We start from the raw sequence: 14,460 nt of genomic DNA on the forward strand, positions 1-14,460 counted from the left end.
GCGAACGGTGGGGTAGAGTATCGCCTGTGGCGATAAAACTCCCCATTCTCCAAGGTCGCAAATAAAGTTGTTGTTGTTTTAGCGAACGAAAGCCAAATTTTAGCGGCCGTTAGGTTAGTTTATTATTAGGTTAGTCGAAGTTTGGTGTTTGCATCTTTCCGTCCAGGTTAGTCTAAGTTCGCTATTGGCAGTTTCCCGCGCGCAACGGTGCATTTTATAGTCAGATAACGTTTATTTCCAGTAGTTTATTTTGCAGCGGGGATTTCGATCACTTTATTTCGAGGCACACCCCTTTCCAAACGGAGAAACAGCCTTTCTTTTTCTTTTTCGTAAAAACGGGGTTTTTTTCGTGACCACGATGGGTAAAGTATGAAATATTAGGGAGTTTTAGTGCATCAAAAGAATTCTACGAAAACGATACGATAAAAGAAGTTATCAAATCCAATGTGATGTCACTCGCTCCAAAGAAAGAGGGTTTACTTCTACCTCCATCGCGGTGGGGTGCAACCTTCCCCAGGGTGTCCTGAATGCGGTCACCACGAAACCCTCCAACATTTCGTTCTCGACTGTAGTACCTACTGCCGCCTTCGCCTACAGTCGAACAAGAGAGAAACTGATGTCCTGAGGCTGGAAGATGCTGGAAGAGGCTGGAAGAAGATATGGGTTCGATCCCTACAGCTGGCTAACCTTTTCAGTGACTTTCATCTTTCATCGCCTACAGTCCTTCACCCTTCCACTGCTAAGGTTCAGCGTGCCTCTCTCATTACGCGCATTACTCTCGTTCGGTGCGTCCCATACCGGCAAATGGAATCCCGTCATCGCAGATAATCTCATTTCATTCGTTGCCAGCTCCAACCGGTTCTACCCCTTAGTGTCACTATCATACTCATGTCATAATGAATTAGCCCTGGCCAATCTCCGTTGCGGATCGCGGCCATCTTCCTGGGAAGAAGAAGAAGAAGAAGAAAGGGGGTGAGTGGCTTATCATGGTTTTCGGAACTGCCATCGTGAACACCTTCCGAAGTTTCCCTATGTACTAGAACTCCCTATTGAAATACGGTAGTCGTCGAAAAAGTCAGCGGGGATCGAACCATGCACCTCTCCACTGACGAGTGCGTCTTCGTGTTCACCAGATGCCGCTGCCTCGTCCTCGTGTTGTATGCATGTTTTTTTATTCCGCGTCAGCGCCGCGAAGCAACTACAGCTATGAGCGACCTACAGACGTTGACAGATGGAGAGAGGACAGCAGGAAGGAGTGGGGGACAGAGAGAGTTACTATGCGTCCTGGGCCGACTTCGTCTGGAAAGTCTGCCGGAAAACCCAGGGAAAACCTCAGACAGCACAGCCGGTGCCTTGATTCGAACACCAGTCACCTCCCAGTCCCTGAGTGGAAGGCGACCATCCTGACCACTAGGCCACGCAAGCTGGTATGATATGGTATGGTATGGTATGGTATGGTATGGTATGGTATGGTATGGTATGGTATTGGTGTGGGCTTGTGTTGTGTTCATCTATTTTTGTTCCAGCCTCAGAACTGTTGCTTTCCATCGTGCATGGGTAAAGCATGACTGTGTTTGTATAGGGATCCTTCCAGTTACTACGCTTTGTTACGGTTACGAAGATCCTGCAAAAACGAAGGGCTGTCACCGGTGAATAAAAAGTTTCGTGACTTTGCACAGCCGGACACATAAGGGATTTTCAGTATACGAGACCGTATAAGCGCTCTCTATACCGAAACCATACGATAAAGGCAGCTGTCGAATCAAAGATTAGCAACGTGACGTCAGCCACTTCAAATGAATAGGGTTTATTGATCACTGACTTCACCTCGCCGCCATACTGTATAGGTCCTTCGAAGTTATGTTCCCGCATTCGTTCGCTGCCGTATGCTTTTTGGATGAAAAACGTCGAATTAACGTCGAAAACATGGAAATTACTTTGGATATGCTATACAAATCACACAGCACAATAACTTTGAAACACCAAATATACGGTGAGTGCGATATGGGTAGGGTTCCGCGTTTTCGGTTTTAATCGAAAAACACCGAAAAACATACACCGGTAACTTTTCCGTCATTCGGTTTTAACCGAAAAACGCCGAATAGAAATGAATGTCTGAGGAAAGGGTAGGGGGTATTAATCGTTGCAATAAGCTTAAATTAACTCTGCTTTCACGATTTAGTTTACCACCACTACGCTGTGGAGCAATAAAGTGTTCCTTTAGTGATTAAGGACTAATTAAGGACTAATTTTGTATTGGTCGTTTTAAGGCTCCGCTGTGACGCACAGTTTTAAAATTACATTTTCGATTTATATTCGCCGATAACTGCAGGGTAATCCATGTACACGGCAGAAAAATCACCGAAAAACGCCGATTTCACGAACATAAGTAAACACCGAAAAACATACGCCGAATCCGCCCTAAAATAAAAACCGAAAGCGCGGAACCCTAGATATGGTTGACGGCTTGGATGGGACCTACAATATGGCGGCCGATGGCAGCACATCTACCTATACTATCGACAGTGGCGGTCTCCTACGGATGACGTCATGTGAATAAACCCTATACGGCAATAGGTTTACCAAGTTTTGGAAACCGATATCGCACACACCTTCCGATATATACTAAAACCCGCTATTTTAACACTTGTCCAAACTGCTGATTTTATGTTGGCAGTGGGTTCAGAAAACTGCATGAAAGGGTGTCCCCAATCATATAGACAGGTGGTTCCTTTCTTGTGGGAGGCATTTTCCTACCCAAGCACCGTAAATGTGCTGAGGAACAAATGACATCGATAATTTCTCCACCCTGGAAATTCTACGACTGCCATGAATCTGGCATGCTGCTTGAGAATAAGCGATGACCGGTCAAACAACAAATAAAGTCCCCTATAAACCACAAGAATTCAACCACAACCTTGCAGAAATCGAACTCTTCCGGTGGCGAGCAAAGTCGCCCTGTTTGCAACATGTGCTCGATAACATGTACCGTCCTGGAAGACATGTCCTATATGCTGTCCATGTACCCATTTTCAGGTTACTTACTCTGGCACAGTGGTGTTGAGATTAGTATTGACACTGGTAATGATTGATGTTGGCACTAGAAGAGGAAATATTACCCACTGTTCGCTGCGGTTGCGCCATGGGGCTCAGCTGAGTCAGAATTAGAAAAGATTAAAAATTGCGTGGTTTGAAGGTTTTTGTTTTTTCATACGTAAAAAACGATAAAACCCCAGTGCCGGGGAGACAAAAAGGACTGGTCGACAGACACACTGCACTGTGTTGTATATAGTCCTTTTGTCTCCCCGGCACTGGGCCTTTTTGTCGTTTTTTAAGTATGGATCAGAATGCTATCAGAATGCTAGAAGAAGGGTATCCGGAGTTGTCGGGTGCGTAATACAGTACTATATTCCCACCAACGTGACTTCAAGCTCTAATAGACAGCGATCTCTCTCTTTCTGCAATTTCTATCCTCTGGCTATATACATAAATAAATAAATATATAAATAACTGTCTCTCTACTATCTTACTGGGTGTCCCTTTCGACGACTGAATCAATTTCGCGGCAGGCTAACGATGTCGCTGTCGAGGGCCCCAGAGAAATGGAGAGGAGACAGGCCGTCCCGAAGGACAAGCAAACGTTCAATGGCTCTGAGCGGGAAAAGCTCCTCGTTGTCCTTTCATCATGCCCGTAACGTCCTTCTGCATTATTTATTTGCAGCCCCCGCAGATGTAGCAATCGTTCTTCTCTAAGACTCATCCTGATTGAGTCCGCACCACTTGATCTGACGTTCGCGCTGAGCAGCGGTGCCCCACTGCACCACCACATACATATACAGTAAACAAGCTGATTCGCATAAACGCTGTGACGTAACCACTGGGAGTCCGCCAATCACGATTGCGCTTCGTTGGCCGGATCTGTGGGGACGCCGTCAGCCGCGAGGCAGCCACCTCTAACCACAAAAAGCCTGTGTCTGAAATCGTTTGCGGTAATTAGCTGCAGCAGACGGGCGCAATCGTTGCAACCGCTAAGTGAGGTCGTCGAGTTCCTTCGCGGAAAATATCGACAGGCGAGGCTTGTGGTCATTTGCGCCGCGGGGGCAACAATGTTGCCCATATAACATGAAGTGCTTTGCACACCTTCAAGGGCATATAAGATTTCGTTAGAAAAACTCGCATCTCAGTACTGGCGGCGAAAGAGTCTGAGCAACACAACCTAGATACAGGAAGCCTTCTTACTCGTCGCCGTGACGTAACAACTAAGAGTCAGCCAATGAGGATCGTGTTTTCCAACGGCCGTAGCCAATCGCGAACGTGCTTTCAGTGGTCGTAGCCATGGAGACGAGCCACCGTCAGGCGCGTGGACAGCCACTGTCGTCTGCGAGTAGTGAACGTCCCCGCGTACTGAACAGGAAACAAAATAACAAACAACAACAACTTTATTTTCGGCCTTGGAGAGTGGGGAGTTTCATCGCAACAGGCGATACTCTACCCCAGTGCTTGGTGGAATGGGGGGAATAAAATAACGTGCCCCTTTACAATAACGATCGAAGTCCGATGGTGTCCAGAAATGTCAGAAGACCTTTGAGCGCAGAGCGTTGCTGGGCTGGATTGGGCCAGGGACCAAGCAATTTCGGTAGGGAGAAAGGGCGAGAGTCCAGCTGACGAAGAGACTCGGAGAGTGTGGTTCGGGAAGGTTCGTAGTGAGGGCAATGAAGAAGAATGTGCTCCAGATCCTCAAGAGCACCACAGTGGCAGCAGGTGGGAGAATCAATTTGTCTCAAGCGGTAACGCCACTGAGCTGTAAAGGCCACATCGAGGCGCATGCGGTGGATTAATGCAGCATCCTGACGAGATGTGTTTCGTGGCATGCGGAAAGCGAGCGTGGGATCAACTCTGTTCAACATAGAGGGGGGAAGAATGTCGGTTGTCCGTTGGCGGGAAGCCAGGGGTGTCACTAGACGTCGCAGAATTGAACGGCGGTCTCCTCTGAGCAGAACAATACGGGTCCGGTTCCGAGACGAGAGTGCTGCTTCTGCGGCGCTGTCGGCCTGCTCGTTCCCCACGACACCACAATGGGCTGGAACCCACTGGAGAACTAGCCTGTGGCCTGCGGCGTAGATAGTGTGGTAAGCCATTAACACGTCTGTGACTAGGGGTGCGGATGGGCCTCGTATGCCGGAAGTTTCAATTGCTTGAAGTGCAGATTTGGAGTCTGTAAAGACTGCCCATTCCCGGGGTGGAAAATCAGCGATGTGTTGTAGAAAGAAAAGGATGGCATAGAGTTCCGCAGCTGTGGAGGAGGTTGGATGTGAAAGGCGTCTTCCGTGCACGACGCCTTCGGATGGAATGACGAAGGCTGAGGCGGACTTGTTGTTTCGGGATGCGCCATCAGTATATGCTGCCGTAAACGTAGAAAACTTCTCGTCTAGCAGAGCATGAAAATGGGCTCGGAGGACTTGAGGGGGGACCTGATCTCTTCTTTGCAGAAGGTTTGGGAGGCGTACAAAAGTGGGCGGTACCGGTAGAGACCAGGGGGCTTCCGGCGGTATAGTGTCCTTAGTTATGAAGCCAGTGAGAGTCTGGCGTGTCCTCTGCGCTACTCGATAGAAGTCGCTTCCCGGGCGGTATCGAATTTTCCTGAGTAGCGGGTGGCGGGGAATGTGAGCACGCAAACGGAGGTACTGCCGAGCCGTTTCCCGTTCACGGAGAACTTCAATCGGGAGCTCACCAGCTTCAGCCAGTACTTGTCGTGTTTCAGCCATTCTTGGAACTCCGAGGCACCGACGAAGGCTTCGAGCAAACAGGGACCGAAGCGTATTTAATGAAGTTGTTGATATCCTGTGCAGAATAGGAAGGCTGTAAAGCACAGTTGCCCTTACCAATGCCGCGTGAACCGCGAGCAGGGAACGCTGATCACAGCCCCATCCTGGGCCAGAAAGATGTTGGATTGCGGGGAGCCATCGCTGCACTTTAGTTTCAAGGTGTTTAATGTGCCGAGCCCAGCGCAAGTCCGAGTCGATTACCACGCCAAGGAAGCGGTGAAAGCGTACTGGTTCTAGCTTCTTTAAACCAAGCCAAAGTGGGAAATTGGCCATAGCTTTACGCGTGAAAGGGAGCTCGACACACTTTTCGGGTGAAAGGTCCATCCCGAGGTGCGTCAGGTACGTATGGATGTTGTTTAAAGCGAGCTGCAGGCGGCGCTGGAGAGCCGGGCGTGATTTTCCTACTGTCCAAAGGGCGACGTCATCTGCATACACGGAGAACGACACTTTGCGAGGAATTACTGATTGTAGGCCGGCCATCACCACGTTAAAGAGTGTCGGGCTGAGAATGCTTCCTTGGGGGACTCCTTGGGGAACAGGATGCTGAGGGCTTTGGCCTTGGGACGTACGGACAGCGACAGTTCGGTCCGTAAGGAAGTCTTGGAGCCAGATGAAGAGCCGACCGGATACTCCAAACGAGCGCAAGGCATGCAGCACACAAATGTGCGAGACGGTATCATAGGCGCGCTTGATGTCAAGGAAGACCGATCGGACGATCCGTCGATGGGCTCGAGCATGTTGAACTGTAGAGACTAGGTCGAGAACTGGATCCATGGAGCTTCGGTGGCGACGAAATCCAGCCATTTCGTGAGGGAACGCACGTCGTTTTTCGAGCCACCAGTCGAGGCGATGCAAAACCATTTTCTCCATCAGTTTCCCCATACAGCTTGTCAGGCTCACCGGGCGAAAGGAGGATAGGGCATTTGGGGGCTTGCCTGGTTTCAGGATGGGAACAACCAAGGCCTCCTTCCATGTATGTGGTAAAGATCCTTGTTGCCAAGACGTATTATAGACATGAAGGAGAGCTTGGAGTGACCGCCCGTCAAGGTTTCGTAGGGCGGCATAGGTGATTTTATCGGGCCCAGGGGACGAGCTGGCGTTCACAAGCTTCAACGCTGCCTTTAGCTCGATTAGTGTGAAGTCGCGGTCCATAACTTCCGGGGGACGGGGCCAGTCGTGGTGAAGGTCAGCCGTCAAACTGTGGACAAAACTGTGGTGTAGGGGCGTGGTCGAGGCAGCCGCCGGAGTCGTTAGTACCACACAGAAGTCCGTCGCAAGCGTGTTCTCGTCTACACGCTGAACGATAGCCAAGGCCGCGAGAGGATTCTTTTGAGGGGGCGCCTCCTTCAGAGATCGGATTGTCCGCCAGATCTTCGTGGCCGGATCGAACGGTGAAAGGTGGTGGCAAAACTTACGCCAACGCTTCCTGTCCTCGTTTTTAAGTTCTCGTGTTACTTTAGCTTTCATCCGGCGGTATTCCACAATGTCCGTAAGTTGCCCTGTCCGACGAGCCGTTCTTTCTGCTCGGCGACGTAATGCTCTAAGGTGATTAATAGCGGGGGAATGGCCGATATGGCCTGTTACCCTTTTAGACATGACCACCGCGTCCTGAATACCGCGGGTAATTGCTTGAGAAACAAAATAAAGCGCATAACGGTCTCAATGCTTTTCTGGAAAGTATGTTTCACTTTTAGTCAATACGTACAACTTCGCGAGGTTAGCTGTGATCAGTGGTTTACCCAGAATTTCGTCCTTGGGGGGGGGGGGGGGATTTACATGCTTTTGACGAAATATTGTGCAATGTCACAAAATTTTAGGGGGATCTCCTCCAGCTTTTGGGGGGTTGTTAGGGGGATGTATGGGGTAGGGGGGGGGGGGCTGGATAAATGTGTGATTATTTGCGAGTTCTTGAATTCGCAGAACGGCAAATCGCAGTAGCAGACGAATTCTGACTAGATGTGTCCACGTTGCGAAGGAGGGAGAGGAGGTGTATCTAGGTGGCGTTGGTCTGCGGGTCTCACCAGAGCCGTATATTAAAAGGGAGTATGGCCATTGGGAGGAGTCACAAAAAGAGGCTCGACCTGTCAATCACAGCTTCGTTCCTCTGATTGGGTTGCTTTTTACCAAGGGGGTCAGCACAGTAGTCAGCCGTCCCGTAGACAAAGTATATGCTTAGTAACGCCAGCGTGATCTCTCCCGCTACCAGTACGCGAGCCACGAGATGACGCTGTGGTCGTGATGACGATGATAGAGAAAAGCAATGGAGATGTATGCCTCACTTAGCCTGAGACAGTGGCGGATCCAAGGGGTGGGGGGCGGTTGGGCGATCGCCCTCCCTCCCCCCACCCCACCCCCCCAAAAAAAGAAAACATTAAGTTATATATAGTTTTCCCCCTCTATCATCCCCAGTTACGTGCTTCAACAAAGAAACCGCCCCCCCCCCCCTCCTCAAAGCGAGGCCCTGAATCCACCCCTGGCGTGAGACCAGCTGCTCCAGAACGAAAGCACACGTGGCTGGTGAGGCGTTGCGATGATGTCTCCTCCTCTATCACCTCGAGAAAAAATGTAAGCGAACGCACTATTGACGGAGAGCGGGCCAATCATCCAACACTTTCAGGACATCAAAAGGTCTTTTTATCGATTCTGTCCAGGGGTTCTTCGGAGCGCCAGCCGGCTCGTGCGGTAGCGCTGGCATTCTATCAGAATATGGGAATCTTCTCTCGCGCCACAGGTGGAGTACATTGGCGAGGTTGCAACATCATTTTTTTGCGAAGAAACGCATTTGCGAATGGGAACATTCTCACGTACTGACCCGGTGAATTGGTGCTTCCAGCGGTAGGTGCATCCGTTGTTGTAACCTATACGAAATATTAGAGTCGATTTTGCGAAGACGCCGCTCTTGTCCGTTTGGCTTGTAGCTAAACGGTGCTGGATGTTGCAAAGGGTATATGAATAGGGCCTCACTTTTTTTCCGGCTAAACCCGATTCCTCCTGATTATTCCCTCTCGAATCGAGTTTAGGAGCGATTCGGGTTAAACCCGATTTCTCCTAGGATCCCACCTCACGTGTCACGTTGTATCACGTATCATGTGTACTATTTATCTATTTATTTATTCGAGATGCCCCAAAGGTCAAGAGACATTACATGGGGAAGTGGAATTACATAAACAATTGGTACATATATACATGCACACACTTAACAAAAGGAACACCAAATACAATATTTGGAAACAAGTACATTTAGTAATTATCTGTACGTACATGTCTGACGTAAATATGATTTTGTGCTAAATATACTATGCCAAGCACATTTGATGTTACAACATGTGGCACTTGTCTCTATAAGCGGCGAGGTATGTATAATAATAATAATAATAATAATAATAATAATAATAATAATAATTGATTTCACCAAAAGTGTTGGTGGGGAGAAGAGGCAAAAAGCTACAAAAAGTAAACGTATATATTTGACCAATAAATGCTTTTTAACTGCTGGCCGGAAAGAAAAGAAAAACACGGTAATATACCTGAATGTGATGTACACTGGCATCCGCTTCCACCACGAATTACAAATTTCAAAATAGCACCCAATCCCCTTCGAACCCGGAAAAGGCATTTAACCCGACAACGTCTGACCCTGAACGTATATACAAATACAGCCGTGAAATATACATTTTATTTGGGATTGTGCTGGTGAGCACGAAGCGTTTCCGCCTCCGAGAATTTAAAGTCGCAGCTACACGGATACTTTCAAAGATGGAAGTTAACGAGACAAGATGGAAGTCACTGAAAGGTTAGCCAGCTGTAGGGCTCGAACCCACATCTGGGTAACCTTTTCAGTGACTTCCATCTTTCATCGTTAATTTCCTAGGCACTTGAGGTTTTGTATGTACTCATGTCTCGATTATCCGGACACTTCGGGAGTCGTCCCTTTCCGTCCGGATAACGAATTTCCGGATAACCGGACCAAGCATACTTCCGCGGAAACCGGAAAAACTTGGGACACCTCTTTATAGCTCCAGAAAAGAAAATAAGGAAAATACCGTTCTTCAAAAATTCATGCGAAGTGAGCTTCTTGAAATTAGTAGGCACGCGTGTGATATAATATTGGTAATTGATACAGCACCCGCTGCGTCGCCTTGCTGTTCAATTAAGGGCAAGGTCTGAGAAAGTTGGTCCTGCGCATGTGTTTTTGTCTTCTTGCAAATGCCCTTGGCATAGGCCAAAAGACAGGCGATGCTTTCAGACGGCCTGGACATTGACGTGTGGATTTCTTGCGCTCCGTGGGTGCAGTGCACCTCTTTAGCTTACCGTCTACTATCTCTACAGTGTGCCCGCACACACCAAAAAGGAGTGATCTTAGAAGAAAAGGTCAAATACTGCAGAATGGCCCCGTGAGATGTGACCCCTTTTCCGGAATAATTCGAACACAGCACATGCCAGGGACAGAGGACGTTGACACTTTTCCGGATAAGCGAATCAGAATAACCTGGGTCCTGGAAGACAACCGAGACAAAATCCAATGGCAGCAGGTTCGTTCCCGGTAACGTAGTCCGGATAACGAGGTTTCCGGATATCTGAACTCCGAATAAGCGAGACATGACTGTATTTGTCCTTTCTATGTGTCCCAGCCTCAGAACATCAGTTGTCTCATGTTCAACGGATAGGTTACATTGAAACACAAAGTGAAGTCACAACCGTACATAAGCCACGAAAACTAGAAAGAAATAAGCAATAAAACCGTGCACTAAGATGCTAATTATACTCTAAACCACGCACACGTCCTCGGTTTATTTATTTCGTTTGCCCTCAAGGCCGCAGTGAGCTACGACTATCGCGCTACATCACGAAGGGGAAGCGCCATCCAGCGCACGCTTTGCCGCATGTTCGATTCAGAAGCCAATCTATAGCAGACGGCTACGAGAACACACCATCGCTGTAACTGGAACCGATACACCGTAAACGAACTCATCTCGCAACAACTACCCGAGTTCAAGGCCGAACTGCCGTGCACGCAGAGCAGAAGACACGAATCGAATCGGAAGCAGAGGACACATCTTCAGCAACATTGCCACCGAAGCCATTTATAGCCGAGAGAAGATCGATGCCGCACGCCCCCACACGGCCTGCGGCCGCAGCAACTCCTTTACTTTGCCCTTCAACCACTGGCATAAACCAAGATTTATGTCACCACGCTCTCGAGGCCCCCTCCCGGTATAGTGGTCGAGCGGGCGCCAGTTCCGGTATAATGCGCGCTGCGCGATCGCAAAAGTGTTGCGGGACATAAAATCGATACAAGCGAGAGAGAATGGGAAAATTAATGTCGGTAAGCGAAGACTACAGACACTAGGGTTGGCGACAAGTGACCCCATAGATCACCTAGGCGTATAAAATATGTATATATATATATATATATATATACCCACATATTTGGTACGTTATATACGAGACGAAGTGCTGGTCATTTTCACTTCATTTTATTTTTTCTCGACATTTCAAGACATTGCTCAACCAACACCTTCTAGACAACAGAGAAAGCCTCAACACGGTTTAACGTCACACGCCCCGGCTGCCATACATTTACGATGAGCAAGCTTTTCTGTTCTTCGCTCTTTCGGTGACGTCACATCTATCTATCGCCTAGGACCAGGTACGTGACGTCAACTGAAAGAGTGCAGAGGCCTTCTCTGTTATCTATAGAAGGTGTTGGCTCAACACGGGCTCTGGCTTGGCTTGGTTTGGCATGTTTAAGCCCCGCCCTGCGTTTGTTCCTATTGCCCGAAAATAACAGCCGCATCACTGCACGTCTCGTCAAGATATAAACCGACTGGTGGCGTAGTACATTTTAATATACTCCCAGGGCCCGGCGGAGTAGCTCTGTTAAGGTTGCCGGACTACATTTCCTGTCGTTCTTAGGTTGGACACGCGCATAGCCAGTACATTCTGTATCGGATCATTATAAATTAAAGAAAAGGCAAGAAGTCTCCTCATCGATCAGTTCGATCTATACGACCGAGAATTACTCTCCGCGATGCGAAATTTCTCTAAGCACGACCTGTGCGAGAGTGTGTGATTCAGATGCAATAACCTTGGACAAAGCGTGGAAAAGAAGGAAAACAGACCACCTACCTTCACTTGCGAAACCACGCAGGGTATGGGCTTGACTCCCTGTTTGACACACGACTTCCGGTACGCCTCCAAGAGATCATCTGACGTCAGCATGGACGCTGAAAGAAAGGAAAGGGAGCGTGCCTTACACACAACGTCATTCGAGAGGAAAACACGACACACACGAGCGTCGGCTGCGCGACGTCTGTGTTATGTAACTGGTGAAATCATTCAATTGGTAGCACACCTGACCGTCAATCCCAGAGGTGCGGGTTCGAGTGCGCGGCTCTCACTGACTTTTCGTTGACTGCGGTCTTTCAGATCACTGGCTTTTCTTAATTTGCCTTGTTTTAAGTCTCTGCATTTTAAGTGTAGCATTCTCATGGGAATCTTATTTGCATCAAATTAGAAAGGGAAGGTGGTAAACAGGATGCATTGATACGGGCCATTTCACTCTCTCTCTCTCTCTCTCGCAGCATGCACGCTTTACCGGAGCGTATTCGAAGTCAACAACATTCAATTTCAATGCGCCAGTTCAAGACTACTTAGAAGACTGTCCAGAGGAACATATTATAATTGCTAATAATTTCCTCATTTATTTTCCTACATAGAAAATTGGCATCATGGAAGGGTATGTGCAATGTACACTATAGAAAGTAATGCGAGAAGAATTTCCAACGCATACACTTAACGAGTTACTGCTGAGAATTCGCAAGTCTAGTTTGGACACCGATGTAGCGAAAGCTGTCTTCGGTACACTCTTAAAAATGAACTTCACCGCATAGCACGCTCCTTAGCCAACCATCCTTAGCTCCTTAGCCTTCGGTTGGCTCCTTAGCCAACCGAATGATATCGTTATCTGCCGTGATTTGTTGCAAACGGGAGGCGTACGCCTTTTTTGTGACACTTATGCTGTTCATAATTGCCACAAAAAAGGCGCGCGCCTCCAGTTTTCAACAAATCAGGGCAGATAGCGATATCATTCGAGATGATGGTTGGCTAGGAGCGTGCTATGCGGTGAAGTTCATTTCTAAGAGAGTAGTTCCACGTTCATGCAGGGTAGCAGAACAAAGTACTACGACTGTATACGATCTATTTGCTCAGAACGCAACGAAAGCACGGACGGGCCACAGAGTACGACACGGCCGTGTTTTCTTTGCGTTCTGTCTAATTATGTTTCAGTACGACCGACACGTTACCCTTGTCCTATTATTTGCTTGCGACTCCCACGTGCATGTACCTTTCCAGTATTTTTTTATATTTTTTCCTGATCGAGAAACACGTAGGGAACGAGGTGAATTACGCAGAGATGTTTCACTCGACGCAAAAACGTTTAAACTAAAGGGTAGACAAGACAACAAAGATCACCCTTTCAGTGATCCTTTCATGTCTGCGCAAAAATATGTTCTATACATGCTTTCCGCAGATCAAATTATTACCGGGTTTTACTAGATCAGAAGCACTCTGCGAAAACGACACGATAAAAGAAGCTGTCAAACGGGCTCACCAATGTGATGTCTCACATCTCCACATTTTTTCATATCTCAATCAATCAATCAATGTCATCTCAGCCGCTTGAAAGGAATCGGGCGATCGCCCTATCGTGTTTTCGAATTGTTATCTTGAATAAATACCTTCCGATCATCTACCAACACGCACGCTCTCACCTGACCTTTGGCTGACCTTTCCTTGTTTCTTTAATAAATCTTCATATCCCCCCCCCCCCCCACTACGGCTTTTTTTTAATCCACTAGAACGTAATCCACTCAGACACGTTTCGGAATACACGGCATACGGGATACGACATACCTTCCGAATACCGTCTATTCACCAGAGCAACATCCTCACGGAATATTCTAGTGGAAGAAAAAAGCGAAAACACCGCTCACAGAGCCGAAGTTTCGTCCCGTGTTATGTTGAGCATTCACACGGTGCGGAATATCGGGAGTGGCGTACTGCAAACTTAGCAGACGACACTGCCAGCGTCTTTTCCTGTCGTCTGCTACGGAATATCTTGTGGCTGCGTCGCAGGATATTCCCCACGGTCAGCAGTGCACGTGAAGACACGACGTTGAGCTCTCGCGCATCACGTGACAGCAGGAAGCCATGACGTTTTTCGCATCTTCCGCTGCAGCATTCTGGAGAGTGTGGCACGTGTGGATACACGGATAATGAACCACGATTATTTTCCCCACTTAATGACAAAATGAATCGTTCGCATTACTCAGGTGTGCCAATGAGCCCGTTGTAATCCTTCGCTGTATATATCCATCCGAACGACCTTGACAATCTACGCATTTATACTTATTAAACATGCACACGCTACATGCGCACGTAACCGCAAACATCCCGCGTCTGAACCAACTTGTATTTAACCCCGCGTCACCTTCCTCCGCGTGTCAATACTGAAAAACATTACGCCATTACCTAGTCGCACATTTAATTGCCTTATTCACTAAGGCCGCGTGATCGTTCGCGCCTCTCCCGCGTCTTCTTCGGCGAAATGACCGGCTAATCTGGCGAGCCT

General features: G+C 48.2%; 1 protein-coding gene across 3 annotated transcripts in view; it reads right to left on the minus strand.

Annotated features, from left to right (window-relative positions):
* LOC135375217 (protein phosphatase 1 regulatory subunit 37-like) overlaps positions 1 to 14,460 on the minus strand; it is a 92,562-nt gene that overhangs the window by 32,827 nt on the left and 45,275 nt on the right. For all 3 annotated transcript variants that reach the window (XM_064607935.1, XM_064607937.1, XM_064607936.1), the window contains exon 2: positions 11,955 to 12,052. In XM_064607935.1, the coding sequence (XP_064464005.1) occupies positions 11,955 to 12,052 (98 nt within the window). The remainder of the gene's footprint in view (positions 1 to 11,954; positions 12,053 to 14,460) is intronic.

Source organism: Ornithodoros turicata, unplaced genomic scaffold, assembly GCF_037126465.1.
Source record: "Ornithodoros turicata isolate Travis unplaced genomic scaffold, ASM3712646v1 ctg00000843.1, whole genome shotgun sequence".
Lineage (NCBI taxonomy): Eukaryota > Metazoa > Arthropoda > Arachnida > Ixodida > Argasidae > Ornithodoros > Ornithodoros turicata.